The sequence below is a fragment of the Gossypium raimondii genome, chromosome 7 (genome assembly GCF_025698545.1).
Source record: "Gossypium raimondii isolate GPD5lz chromosome 7, ASM2569854v1, whole genome shotgun sequence".
Lineage (NCBI taxonomy): Eukaryota > Viridiplantae > Streptophyta > Magnoliopsida > Malvales > Malvaceae > Gossypium > Gossypium raimondii.
The window spans coordinates 32,413,542-32,428,119 of NC_068571.1; the positions used below are offsets into that span (position 1 = coordinate 32,413,542).

Below are 14,578 nucleotides of genomic sequence, written 5' to 3' on the forward strand. Positions count from 1 at the left end.
ATTCATTTATTTTAATGTTTATAGTGTATTTGATGTATTTTATTTCTAAAATTTATTTTATATAAAATAATAGTATAAAAAATTTTAATATAAACGGGTTGGACTGAACTCGAATTTTTAATATTTTTATCCAAATTAAAATTGAGCAAAATTTTAAAGTCATTTTTTAGGCCGAATCAAATCCAAACTTAAAAACGGGATTAAAATTATATTAGGATCCGACGGGGGATCATCGTTACCTCTAATCGTGCCCCTCTGCCCTAAATAGAATAAAACAAATATCAGGTGTACAGATGGGTAAAATTACGAAGGCCACGGAAGGGACACGGTAAAATTAAATCGGATCCACGTCATCAGAGGTGGACCCCAGCCTCCCAAAAAGTGAAAATAAATAAATGGCATCAAGAACATCGTCATCAAAATCATTTTGATTCAAACAGCCATCCTCCCTCTGTTCCCCTCTCCCTCTCCCTCTCCCTCTCCCTCTCCCTTCTCCCATTTGTTTTCCTTCACATTCCTCTCACCGTTTTCGGCCGGGCCTACAATTTTGATTTAAAAGAAAACCATCTTGAGAATCAATAACGAAGGGAAATTGAAATCGGATCGAAGGGTTGAGGGCGAGAGGAGAAGAATGAGCACTAAGAAGAAAACATCGCAGGGTCACTTGAGTAGAACACGCATAGGAAAGTACAATCTGGGAAGAACCCTGGGTGAGGGGAGTTTCGCAAAGGTCAAGTTCGCTGAGAATGTCGAGACCGGCCAGTGTGTGGCGATCAAAATCTTGGATCGTGATCAAGTTCTACGTCACCGTATGGTCGAACAGGTGATCTCCCTTTCCAATGTTCCACCATGCATATGTTAAAACAACTTTAAATTTAAAAACAAAAATTGCATTTCAGTTATCTCCCTCCGCCGCCAATAAACATGGGGTCTCACGTAAACTTTACTACAGAAACAGGGAACCACGTGGGACCATGTTTAATGTGGGGGTCTATAGGTCAAACGTTGGATTAAATCGAATCTGGGTTCATGATTAAATATGTTCGCCTGTTTCATATTCAATCATTGATATTTTCGTTTCTTTTTTTTTCTCTCTTTTAATGATTGCGATTTTATTCGGGGCAGATAAAAAACGAAATCTCAACGATGAAGCTCATCAAGCATCCCAATGTCATTAAAATATTTGAGGTAAATAAAACTAATGTCTGCAATTATGGTGTTTGGTTTATTCTGCTTTGCATTGTTGATAAGATTTTTTTTTTTACTTTAATTTTGCTTCTAATGCATAGGTTATGGCGAGCAAGACAAAGATTTACATCGTGATCGAGTTCGTTAATGGTGGCGAGCTCTTCGACAAAATTGTAAGGACTTGTTGGGCATTTATAGTTAAAAGAAGATGAAGCAAATTTTATATAAATTCGCTCATTGAGTTTCTATTCGCAATAGCAGTTTATTGTTTAAAGTCATAAATCTTTGATATTTATAGGCCAGGCACGGGAGACTCAAAGAAGATGAGGCTAGAAGCTATTTCCACCAGCTTATTAATGCTGTTGATTACTGCCACAGTAGAGGCGTCTACCATAGAGATTTGAAGGTTCAGCTTCAATTAACTGATTGATGACTGCTTAAAAGCTTTCCACTTTGGAACTTGGGTTTTGCTTCCTGATTCATATGTGACATATTCATTTCATTTTTTGCAGCCAGAAAATCTTCTTTTGGACTCCTATGGTGTTCTTAAAATTTCAGATTTTGGATTGAGTGCTTTCTCACAGCAAGTTCGGGTAAGCATTTACTCCTCATTTGCTAGGATGGTTTCTCGATACAAAAAGTTAATAATATAATAGCCATAGGTCAAAGCTTTTAGTTGGCAATTGAGATTATATAAATGCTAAATATCAATTAAGAAGGAAAAGAGAGAGGGAAAAACTGTCTTTTGTTTTAGTGTAATCTTTCTTTTTCTTTAATATGGTATAGATGCAAACCTTTCTAACATCTTTTGGAATGTAGGAGGATGGATTGCTTCACACTGCATGTGGCACTCCAAATTATGTTGCTCCAGAGGTATTCTATCATGACTTTATTGAGACAATAAGCTTTAATGCTGCCACTTTTTGTTCACTCTGTTACCTCATACCTGCCATTTTTCTTTACAGGTACTTAAGGATAAGGGTTATGATGGAAAATCATCTGATATTTGGTCTTGTGGAGTTATTCTGTTTGTACTTATGGCTGGTTATTTGCCTTTTGATGAGCCAAACCTTATAACCTTGTATAACAAAGTGAGTATTCCCAGAATTGGCTTCTCTATTTAGATGAGAACTTCACTAAAACTTTTGGTACATCTTGATGAAATTCAGATTGGGAAGGCCGATTTCACTTGTCCGTCATGGCTTTCGCCTGGTGCAAAGAAATTCATAAAGCGTATTCTTGATCCAAACCCTCTTACAGTAAGTTCAGAATTCAGCCATGCTTTGAGACTTAGAGAATGATAATAAGAATATTAAGCAATTAACTTCCTTTTATCTCTTTCTTTTGTTTTTTTAAACACTGTAACTTCTTATAGTTGAACATGCTTTCCGTTGAAACACTGGACATTATTGCAGCGTATAACTATCCATGATATCTTAAACGATGAATGGTTCAAGAAAGGGTACAAACCACCCAAATTTGAGGAGGAAGAGGATGTAAATCTTGATGATGTAGATGCAGCTTTTAATGACTCAACGGTAAGACATTTTTGTCATGTGTCTGCTTTGTTTCTCTAGAAAATGAGGTCTATATAAGCATAATCTCTTAAAATAGCATATTATTATATTTTAGGTCTATAGACTTAAGTGGTTATCCAAAACTGGACCGGTGTGTTTGCAGATAATCTACTTAGAGTGAAATGGTAATAAGATCCTATGATACTTATCATTTGTTTATTTTGCAGGAACACTTTGTAACAGAAAGGAAAGAGAAACCCGAGTCCTTGAATGCTTTTGAGTTTATCTCTAGGTCTCAAAGCTTTAGCCTTGACAAGTTGTTTGAGAAGCCTACGGTATGTAATTGAAGAACTTGAAGAACTACCTGCGTCTTAGTCTGGATCTCCTGTTTCCATTTTGTAAAATACGAAAATTCTTTTGTAGCTAAGTGTATCTTTCTTCTTTGTTGGTTTGAATTGAAACAATAGGGTCATGTGAAGCGAGAAACCCGTTTTGCTTCCCATTGTCCTCCTAATGAAATCATCTCCAAAATTGAGGAAGCTGCAAAGCCTCTGGGGTTTAACGTTCACAAGCAAAACTACAAGGTTTGGTTTATCCTCATTCGATTTGCTTGTTCTGATTTTGGTGATATGATATGAGTTTTCAACTGTTACACATTCTTTTTCAATTCTCACATATTTGATACATTCATATTATCACAGATGAAGTTGAAAGGTGACAAAAATGGGAGAAAGGGCCAACTTTCTGTGGCCACCGAGGTACTGAATTGTTTGCTAACCAGTGAAGCACTCTTTTAAGTTATATTGAAAATAATTGAAGTTTACTGTTAATTGATTAGTTAAATTACAGTCTAGATCATTTTTGCATGATATAATAGTCTCAAGCCTATTTTCTAAACTCCCATTGGAAGGATTTTAAGAGTCTATGCTGGAGACTCATCCCCTTGAATGATACTGTTTTATTAAAATATTAGCACATGGTTTTTAATCTTTGACAATCCTCTATCTATCCAAAAGTAACCCCTTGAAGAGCTCAAAATCACTAGAAATTTTGTAGAAAACTTTGAGAGAAACATGGAAAACATGACACTTTTGAATCTCAGGTGTTTGAGGTGGCTCCCTGCTTACATATGGTAGAGCTCCGGAAAACTGGGGGTGACACATTGGAGTTTCACAAGGTATACTTTCATTTAATTTCCTTCCTCTACGTAACGGAACTATGAATGGATGGTTGGATGCCTTTATTGTGAAGCTTTCTTAAGTTCAACTCCATGTATTAATTCATCATTTAATACGACAGTTCTACAAACAATTTTCATCGGGATTGAAAGATGTGGTCTGGAAAGCTGAAGACATTGCTGAAGAGTAAGGATGATCTGATATATCTATTACCACACATCGTGCATCTGTTGCTGAATTGACATGAACCAACCAGGGTTTTTTGAGCAACTAAATTGGGTGGTGCAGGCCATGATGAAGAAAAACTGTCTTGCGTGGTTCCATGTTCATCTTTTGAGCTTTAGCCAAGCAATGATGTGGGTGATTTCTATTATTGGTTGGGCCTCTGGGGGGTTAAGAAAAGAGTTCATTTTTGTTTCCTTAGGAAGAAACCAATTTCATTGAAATTTTGCATTCATTAGAAGGAGTAAATGCAGTATTTAGAGACGGTCTTCTTTATTTTTTAAATCTTTAAATAAAGTTATTGTGATTTCAAATAATTGTGTTGAGTCCAAAATTGGCATATCAGGTCTCTCTCAAGTTATAGCTGAAAAGGTCCATTACCAAATCATATTCTGCCACTCATGAAATATAAAAACGCAAGTGAAAGGTCTATACTCTATATATGTTTTGGGACAATTTACTTATACTGATGTCCCTAAAATTTGACATGAATTTAATTATTAAAATAATTGCAAACCCAAGTCGTCCTATAAATTTGATAATAAATAAATATACAGTTAGCAAATGTCTAAACCTAAAAAAATAATGAACTTAGTTCTCGTTTTCATCTCCTTCCCTACTCTATAAACATCATTCTTTTAAAAGATTCAATATCAACTATCCGTGCAATTCATATTTGTTGAAACATTCTACTTGAGTAACAATTCTAATTTAATGGGGTTGGTTATGGATCAATACTAAAATTGTTTATTGATTTTGGTTTAATGTGTAATTTAATGTATGAATTTTAATTTGGTATAATTATATACATGAAATATTGATTGTTGTTCAAATGTATGTATACAACTCTAATTTTGATTAAATTGTACACTTTTAAAGACATAAATACATCAATTTATTTTTATATTGAATAAATTTAATTATTTGTATATACAATATGTTGACGTGAAATGATGTTATACCAATCATTATGTTTGTGATTTCAAAACCGAATCAAATCAATATTTAATGTATAAAATGTACAAAGTCAATATTAATATATAGCATTGCACATTGGACCAAAATTCATACATAGATTTCAACTTTTCCCTTTTTTTTGATATTCAGGATGTATCAAACATATTTTCTAATTTAATAGTATAGAACTAGATAGAGTTAGAACTGTAAAACTCTGATATGATCTGTCATGCCAAATTTTCAAGAACAAATTAAAAACAAAACTAAATGCAAAAGCATACCTGAATCCATCAATTTCTTAAAATCTTCGAGTATTGTGGTTTTGATCTTTCAAATTAACACGCAAGTATTTTAAAGAATGTGACACTCTCTTTCCTAAAGGTAGGTTATCAAAAAAGTTACACATGTGTAATTTGGAGACCATAACCTTAATATTTAACTTTTGCATATTAAACTTCATTTCTAATTGGCTTGTCATCAATTAGAAATTAGTTATCATAGTATCTACACATATTTGACCCTATGCTTTATTTAATAATTGAAATCCAATAAACTTTAACCAAATTATATCACTTTAAATTTGGGCTAACCTTTTATGATAGTAAATAATAAAATGTAATTATTCTTATTATAAATGTGATATCCATATTTTTCCGACAATCTCCCACTTGAATCATATATATATATAATAATTACCTTATAATTACATGTCATTATATAACCTTACGAGCACAAAACCTTACTATCATATCCAAAAGGTATTTTGAACAATTTCGTCCATTACTTATGTTAACATAGAACCAAAACGACTTTCGTTACATATATCATAACTAAATACATCCATGATCACGTATATTAACATAACCAAATGACATAAATCAAGTAGGGATGTGTAGCATGGAAATTACATGCAATGTGATTTAAACATATCTATTTCCAACTGATCCTCCTTAAACTTTAATGAGATCAAACCTTACTAAAATTAGAGTGTGAATAAACCAAATAAACATTATTTCTGCATAAAATACCTTTAAAATTGTAAAATAAAATAACCAAAAATGCTACTATAATAAAAAAGACATTTAAAATTACAAACTTCCACTAAAACTGAATATATCGAAATGACATTACTCCCATCTGAGTAGTGTGCTCATAGTAACCCCGGGTGGTAGTCACTTAGTAAGCAGATCCGCAATTATGGAGTTTGTCCCAATATGCTTTATAACATTTAGCTACTCTGGACTCTTTCTTTAACTAGGAATTTAAAGTCTATGTGTTTTGACTTTGATGTGTTATTGTTGTTATTGGAATATAGGATTGCAATTTATTGTCACAATTGCACTTTAGTGACAAAATTTTGCATCCATCTTCTATAAAATTGGAGCCTGTATACCTGATGAGATCTAACTTATTAGACCTTTGGTATGTGTGAGCATGTAATGTTTTGTTTTCTAAAGATAATGTATGAATCTTTTGGTTGCTTTTCGATGATCTATACCCGAATTGCTCAAATATTTGCTCAACATCCTAACAATTTGCGCAATATCTGAACGAGTACAAACTTGAACATACATTAGATTTCCCACAACTAAAATGTAGGGAATCTTATGCAGTTTCATAATCTTAAAATCATTCATGGAGCACTGGGTGAGACTATTCTTACTCCTACTGATCTTGTTATATATACAATTATTAACCAAAGTTATCTTGAAACTGAATGAGATAATCACTTGGTGAATATTGTAATACCACTAACAAGAGGCCCGCTTAAGCCCACAAATGAATTTTATTTACTCTGCAAACCATTGAGTTTGTATCGCCGAGTACAAAGTTTTCTGGTTGCACCATATAAATCTTCTCATCAATATTACCATTGAGAAACACAGTCTTGACATCAATCTAATGTAGCTTAAGGTAAAAATATGTCACTAAAGATATTAAAACTCTTTTTCTGGCGGATATTCTTAATGACATTGGTTCTTGAGGTTGTAGAGTTTGTTACTTGACTATGAGATTCTACGACATTGTCCTAATCTAGAGTTGCTATTTAAATAATACCAGATTTAATAGACTGTTCCTGATATTTATCAATAGCACTTAATATCCTTAAAGAACGGGCATTATCCAGCTTAAAAATAAAATAATTTTGGACACAAGAATTTTTAACTCTTAGATCTTTCAGGCTATACAAAAAAAATCAAAGGGGTCAAGAAAACCGTTAGACACAAGTTTCTCAATTCTCATTTTGGAGATATAACCTAATCTCTTATGTCACAACGAAACTAAATTCTTATTGGTTAATTTGTATCTCTTACCTATTACGATAGTATGCAAAGATTCATTAAATGAAGCAATAGTATTAAGTAAATATATATTATTATAACCTGATAAAAAACCTGAACCAACTAAATTTGAATTATGAAAGAGACTAAATTTTCTATTTCCAAATGAACAAAAATAATGGAATTTGTCCAATGCTAAAATGGAAATAAAGTTCTGCATAAAAGACAATACAACAAATGTCCCATTCAAATCCAAATAAAATTCAATCCTTAATAATCATCTAAAAATTCCTATTGCTTCAACTTCTACCGAATTACCATTGCCTATGTAAAAGTATCTTTCACCATCATTTGGCTTTCGATAGTTCTGACAACCTTGCATAAGCATACTGATGTGAGTTGTTGCACTAGATACTAATGTCAAATTAACCTCTAAATAAACAAAATTAAGTAGTGCATCTTGCGCATCACAAGAGAGACAACTATATTTAGTTGAATCCTTTTGTGGTGTCGTATCCGCAACTTTCTTATTTTTCTTTGTATACCACATTGAAGTTAGATTTGTTAAGAATGTATCAATTTTAGTCTTTTCATTCTTGACAAATCTCTTTTCAATGTCGGCCATGAATTCTTTAGCCATGGTAATCTTATCAAACATAATGCCCCTAAATGTTTTTGGAATGATCTTCTTTATGATTATCATGCACATGCGATTTGATGTCGCTTACCTTTCCATCTCCCTCTATTGATTAGAGGTACTCTCATTTGTAAGCGGTGGAGGAGAATCAATCCTTAATGCAAGGTCGTGATCCATGATTCTGAGAAAAATTATAAGATTCTCTTGCCATGATTTTAAGTTGGTGTCATTTAACATAGGAATTGAGTTAATGCTTACTGTGATGTTGGAAGTGTAATAATAGTTGAATCAAACAAAACAAGATATTTCATCTTAAGATACCAGACACTCCATTAATATTTCATCTTTGGACAAAATATTAACTTGTAAGTGATATTTTGTTGTAGTAATCAAACATTGACAATAAAAATATGTTAGAATAATAAATTTTCATTTACTCACATGTAAAACCAAATAATCGTCATATGTTTATTACCACGCTTGCACATATAACTTTTGTTAAATATTAACTTTCGCTTGGTTTGATCTATATTAACATGACTTAAGTTACATATACATAACCTTTTATATTTTAAAACAAAAAAAATAGTCAAAAGTCAAAAGTCAAAATTGAATTTCTATCCGTTGTAATTTTTGAAATAAACCTAAAATAAAATTGTCTAAATACAGCAATTGTTGTTAAAAAATTTATTCAATCCCATGATAAATTATCATAAATAGCACTAATAAAATCTCAACATTGCAATTCACACATAGTGAACTTAAAATCCACACAATTCAATAAACAGAGTAAAATTTGATAATTGCCAATTTTCAACCAATATTTGATAAATGCATCAAATCATTCTACCATACTTAATATATACCAGAGTAATTAGTGAGAGGAAAAAAAACCTAATCCCACAAATCAATAAACAGTGCATCAACCAAAGAATTCTGATGAAATATGCAAAAACAATGTACAATCAACAATGCCAGAATTTACTAAACATCACTATATATAATCGTGAATAGGGATCCAAACACGCACTTTTTTTATCATAAATAATCAAAATCTAAATTTTCAACAAATATCATTCGTTAAAACTGTAAAATTTTAATATAAAATTTGATAAATTAATATTTATCGTGTTAAATCATTAAAATAAATTAAGAATAAAATTAAATACGGAAGCATAAAAATCTTGAATATTGTGGTTTTGATTTTTCAAATTAATACATAAAGTATTTTAAAGAATGTGGCTCTCTTTTTGAAAATGAGATTTAAGAAAAATTATGTATGTGTAATTTGAAAATAATAACCCTAATATAACTTTTGCAGGTTAAACTTAATTTCTATTAAGCCCGTCATCAATTAAAAATTAATTACTAAAATATCTACATATATTCTACCCCATATTTTATTTAATAATTGAGATCCAATAAACCTTAATCAAATTAAATTACTGAGATAATTTTTTGTAATAATAAATAATATGTATATATGTGAAAAATAGTGCTTGTACGTCAATACAGTTTCTTTTCACTTAAAAAATAATTTTAGGGACATTGGCTTGAGTAATGTATTTATGGAAAATATGAATTATAAAATGATATCAGGTTTGGTTGAGGACGAAGTTTGCATACTGGGAATTTGGGCAGGTTAGCGAGTCGTGACAACCTTCTTTGACCCCCTCTATTTATTGCCCTCTCTTTGACAGTCACCTACAATCCACCGCCCAATTCCCCCTTTCTCTCTTTTGACCTTTTTATTTTATGGGCTTAAAATGAGAACAAAAAGATAGATTTCTTGCAGCTAACCTAAAACACCATGCAATGGGAAATGAAAAGACCTTCATAAAGTCTCATTCACCTTTTCTTGCAAGAAACCTCGCAATCTCACATGGTGGATTAGGCATATTACACTCCCATCAACAATATACCAACACGCCAAGTCGGCAACATCCTCTTCAAGGCCTTTTTACTCACATTTTTTTTTCTTGATATTATTATGTATCTTTGGTGGTTGAGCTATCTATCCTTTCTCGGAACTACCCACCATTAATTCAACACTCTTCTTCCAGCTTTCCCTAAATGACTCTCTTTCTTCTACTTGTTCTTATATTAACTGTCTTTGTTTCACATCTTCCCTCAAGCAAGCTTTCTCCCATTTCTTTTCATACCCAAACCAGTTCCCTTTTAGCTGATTTTTACAAGACAACCATGATTGGAGAGACAAATATGGATAAGGATAGCATTGAGATGGATAAAGAGAGGCTGACGGCGGAAATGGCATTCAAAGACTCCTCCTCTGCCGTCATCAAAATACGGCGAAGATTGCCTGATTTCCTGCAGTCTGTAAAGCTTAAGTATGTGAAGTTAGGGTATGGTTATTCATGTAACCCTGCAACCATTCTCATGGTTGCTTTAGTCCTACCACTTCTCTATACCATTCTGGTTCACTTCATTGATCTAAAAATGGACCGGATTTCCGAGTTATGGACCAACCAATCCCTTCGACTTGAGAGCATTGATGCTGCTACAACACTAGCTGCTTCATTGTTTATGTTCTTCCTCTTTGCTCTCTACTATGCGAAACGGTCAAGGCCGGTTTACCTCGTCGACTTCGCTTGTTTCAAACCTGAAGATGATCGTAAAATGTCAGTTGATTCCTTCCTCAAGATGACTGAAGATAGCGGAGCTTTCGCGGAGGACACGCTCCAATTTCAAAGACGGATATCAACCCGGTCTGGTCTAGGCGACGAGACGTATTTCCCCAGAGGAATAACATCTACACCGCCAAATCTGTGCATGGAAGAAGCTCGATCTGAAGCTGAAGCTGTCATGTTCGGAGCACTCGACTCGCTTTTTGAGAAAACCGGGGTCAACCCCAAGGATATAGGCATCCTTGTCGTTAATTGCAGCTTATTCAATCCAACCCCATCCCTCTCAGCCATGATAGTTAAACATTACAAGCTACGTACGGATATCAAGAGCTACAATCTCGGAGGAATGGGGTGCAGTGCAGGCCTTATATCAGTCGAGCTAGCTAAAAACCTCCTTCAAGCCAATCCCAACACGTATGCCGTAGTGGTAAGCACGGAAAACATAACACTGAATTGGTATTTCGGCAATGACAGGTCCATGTTGCTATGCAACTGCATATTCCGCATGGGTGGAGCCGCTGTGCTCTTGTCGAACAAGGCTGGAGACAAGAGTCGTTCCAAGTACCAGCTGGTTCACTTGGTTCGAACCCATAAAGGCGCGGACGACAAACATTACAACTGCGTCTACCAAAGAGAGGATGAGAAAGGAACCGTTGGGGTTTCTTTGGCTCGTGAACTAATGGCTGTAGCTGGAGACGCATTGAAAACCAATATTACCACTCTGGGTCCCCTTGTTTTACCCTGGACAGAGCAGTTCATGTTCTTTGTTACTCTTGTTCGAAAGAAGATTTTCAAAGCCAAAGTTAAGCCATACATACCTGATTTCAAGCTTGCTTTCGAGCATTTCTGTATCCATGCTGGTGGAAGGGCGGTTTTGGATGAATTGCAGAAGAATTTGCAGCTAACAGATTGGCATATGGAGCCTTCAAGGATGACTCTACATAGATTTGGGAACACTTCAAGTAGCTCCTTGTGGTATGAGCTGGCTTACACGGAGGCCAAGGGTCGGGTGTCGAGTGGTGACAGGGTATGGCAGATAGCATTCGGGTCGGGCTTCAAGTGTAACAGTGCTGTTTGGAGAGCTCTTAGGCGGAGTCCCATGAATGAGTTAAGGGGAAACCCCTGGAAGGATGAAATTGATAAGCAACCGGTGAAGGTTCCCATTGCTTGATATCTCAAACTCCAATTGAAGTCAATCGTTTGGAATGGTGGGTGCCCTATGACCTGCGGGGTTCTTTCGTTTCCTCTCTGTTTCATTTATTTTTTACTTAATGAAAATGTAATTATTATATATATATTCCACATATCGTTATATTGTTATCCTAATGTACGAAAATAAGATTATTTTAATTTTTACATACTAATAAAAGATAATATCATCTAATCAATTTTTAAAATATTAAAAATTTTAATACATGCATATATTTTTTGGAAATCACAAATCTAGAACATAGATGTGTATTTAAGATTATAATAAATTTTTTGAAAGGTCAATTCATTAATTCATTCAATGAATTAAATCATACAATCCAGAAAAAAAAATTTATCGTAGAAGGTGAAAGACAAGCTCTATCAACACAACAAAAACTTAAGCCTCAGAATCAATAGAACATTATGACACGTTGACAATTAGCTTTGTCACAATTCAAGTATGACATATCTGGAGTGATTGCAAACACTTAATACGATAAGGAAATCAGCCCTAGATGGTCCAAAGCGGCAATCAAAAATCGACAAAAGAATCGAGCATTCACCAAACTAGAGAGGAAGACAACAAAATCATCCCTAAAACCACTTGTAAAACTAAGATTACATGCATAAGCAAGACTAAAAACGTGCTACAAGAGCAGGCAAAAACTTCTAAAACTGAAGACTTATTAAACAATGGAAAAACAAACAAAAAAAATATAAAACTTAAGACCACACGGGTCAAATCGACACGTGAAATCATTTATTATTCTAAATTAATACTCTCAAAACATAAACAGATTAAGAACTTGACGAAGAGTCACCCACTTTTCAAGAAAAACTACTGGTGGCCAGTGGAGTTTTAGAGAACGACAGGCACCTTCATTTGCCCATCACAACTTGTGAAGACAACAAAAATACTTACAAAATACATTTGCAAACTGAAAAGAGAGAAAGCTAGTGTAGTGAATGAGGAAAAAAAAAGAAAGGGTTGATGGGAGAGGAAAAAAGCGGGCGATAGTCAACCCAGAGGCTGGCACTATCATTGAGCAAAACAAAATATAAGAAGCAAACGACTTAATTTTCTTTTCTTATTATACACAGGTTGATCGTATATATTAATTTTTGTTTAAAAAGTATAATATTAAGTGCATTACAATGGTTTATTATGGTGTCGTCATTGATTGCGAGTTATTATTGAGTTAACTTGTTATACCAACTCAATTAGTAACATTATTTATAGAGATAAATTTGGTGAGAGAAAACAAGTTATATTAAAAGTTAACTTTTAAAGTTTAATTAAAATTTATTATTAATGAAGCGGAAAAGAATTTATTTATAAATTCATTAAATACAAGTTCAATCTTTAGGTATATTAATTTTAATTTTTATTTAAAATTATATAAAAATATAAAAGGACAAAACACTATCAAAATAACCGTAGTAATAAATTTTATTAATAGTAAAGATTGATATATAACAAATTTAGTAAAAAAATTATGCTTTGAGAGTTAAGCTATTTGTGTACTAGTGCATGGTGCCTATGTGGATTTGATTCTGAAAGTTAAAAAGAAGGTTTGAAAATGAAGTTTTTTAAAGAATAAAAACTAATGTGAGGTTATAAAATAAAAGGGATAGATATTAATTTTGATTGGATCACAAACTTTGATAAATTAGAGCTTTGATTCAATTTGGTTGGCAGTTGTGGAATTCTTTAATTTGTTATTGCTTTCAAATTTTGCTTCACTCCTTTTAAAATAAAATGCCCATTGATTTTGTTTGTTCATACGTGATTCGCAATCAATTTGGTTGGCGGTTGTGGAATTTTCAATTTAGGTACATTTATTATCCTCACTCAATTCCTTTTTTCTTTTTCATTTGAAAAGTGTAGAGTAATATGTAACTCTTTTGTTTAGGTTACATAATTTATATTTTAAAAAATTATTAATACTATAAAAAATTATTACTATGATAAAAATAATTTCTAAACAAGTAATAAAAATTAAATTCAAATCATCATATATATATTATGTTAGTCTAAAAAAAGTAGTTCATAATATGTTTACTAATAAAAATCAAGAAAAATAAACATTATATAAAGTTTTATCTAATTATTCTAGCGCATATTTGTTGGGTTATTCCCTCTTTAATATTTAACCTATGCTAGGTTGGTCATTGATTGAGTTCATCATCGTTTGAATTTGAGCACACATCTTTAAAATTATCAAGATCTCCTTCTTTTACATACTCTATGAATAGATCGTTTAAATTCTCCCTATTATTGAAGTTATGATATATGTAACATGCTAGATAGTACGATCCAACCTTGGTTTTTATGCTATGCTAATGTGATGCTGTTAATATGAGAAATATTTGTTTAGAACAATAAATGTCTTTTCAACCATATTCTGAAGCCCTGGATGTCTCAAATTAAAGAGTTTGCGAGCTGTCTATGATGCTTGTGTTTGACACCATTCTCTCAAATGGTATCATACCCTACGACATGGTGCAAGAAAACCTTTTTTATTTGCATAATTAGCATCGACCTTATACTATTTAAGTTCATGGTCTAAATAGTCTATAACTTTAATTATAAAAACTTACATAAACTTAATTTGAAAAAAAATTATGCTAGGTTAAATCTCACTTTATAATATGTAAATTAGGTAAAGAAATAATATAAAACTTTATAATATATAATCTTTATAAAATTATTTATAATTTGTCCAAAACTTTCACAAAGACTTCTTATAAATAATAATTT

The 14,578-nt window shown here is 32.7% G+C and overlaps 2 protein-coding genes across 2 annotated transcripts; both read left to right on the plus strand.

Moving 5' to 3' along the window:
- The first annotated feature begins 431 nt into the window (after nt 1–431).
- Nucleotides 432–4,455, plus strand: LOC105795524 (CBL-interacting serine/threonine-protein kinase 9). Its single transcript, XM_012625205.2, has 15 exons — nt 432–823; nt 1,126–1,188; nt 1,290–1,361; nt 1,487–1,594; nt 1,701–1,781; nt 2,008–2,061; nt 2,154–2,279; nt 2,358–2,447; nt 2,604–2,726; nt 2,933–3,040; nt 3,173–3,289; nt 3,407–3,463; nt 3,808–3,882; nt 4,005–4,069; nt 4,172–4,455. The coding sequence occupies exons 1-15, from the start codon at nt 632–634 to the stop codon at nt 4,176–4,178; spliced, it is 1,338 nt and encodes a 445-aa protein (XP_012480659.1). The 5' UTR covers nt 432–631; the 3' UTR covers nt 4,179–4,455.
- A 5,321-nt stretch (nt 4,456–9,776) lies between these two features.
- LOC105795517 (3-ketoacyl-CoA synthase 1) lies at nt 9,777–12,014 on the plus strand. The gene has a single exon (XM_012625191.2). It carries the CDS (start codon nt 10,055–10,057, stop codon nt 11,795–11,797), a length of 1,743 nt encoding a protein of 580 aa, XP_012480645.1. The 5' UTR covers nt 9,777–10,054; the 3' UTR covers nt 11,798–12,014.
- The last annotated feature ends 2,564 nt before the right edge of the window (nt 12,015–14,578 follow it).

What these genes read in the sequence shown, in the direction of transcription:
- LOC105795524 (XM_012625205.2), top strand. Translation starts at nt 632, where the DNA reads ATGAGCACTAAGAAGAAAACATCGCAGGGTCACTTGAGTAGAACACGC. An exon ending in ATGTCATTAAAATATTTGAG is followed by an intron (nt 1,189 to 1,289) that starts GTAAATAAAACT and finishes TCTAATGCATAG; the next exon opens with GTTATGGCGAGCAAGACAAA. An exon ending in AACTTTCTGTGGCCACCGAG is followed by an intron (nt 3,464 to 3,807) that starts GTACTGAATTGT and finishes TTTGAATCTCAG; the next exon opens with GTGTTTGAGGTGGCTCCCTG.
- LOC105795517 (XM_012625191.2), top strand. Translation starts at nt 10,055, where the DNA reads ATGACTCTCTTTCTTCTACTTGTTCTTATATTAACTGTCTTTGTTTCA.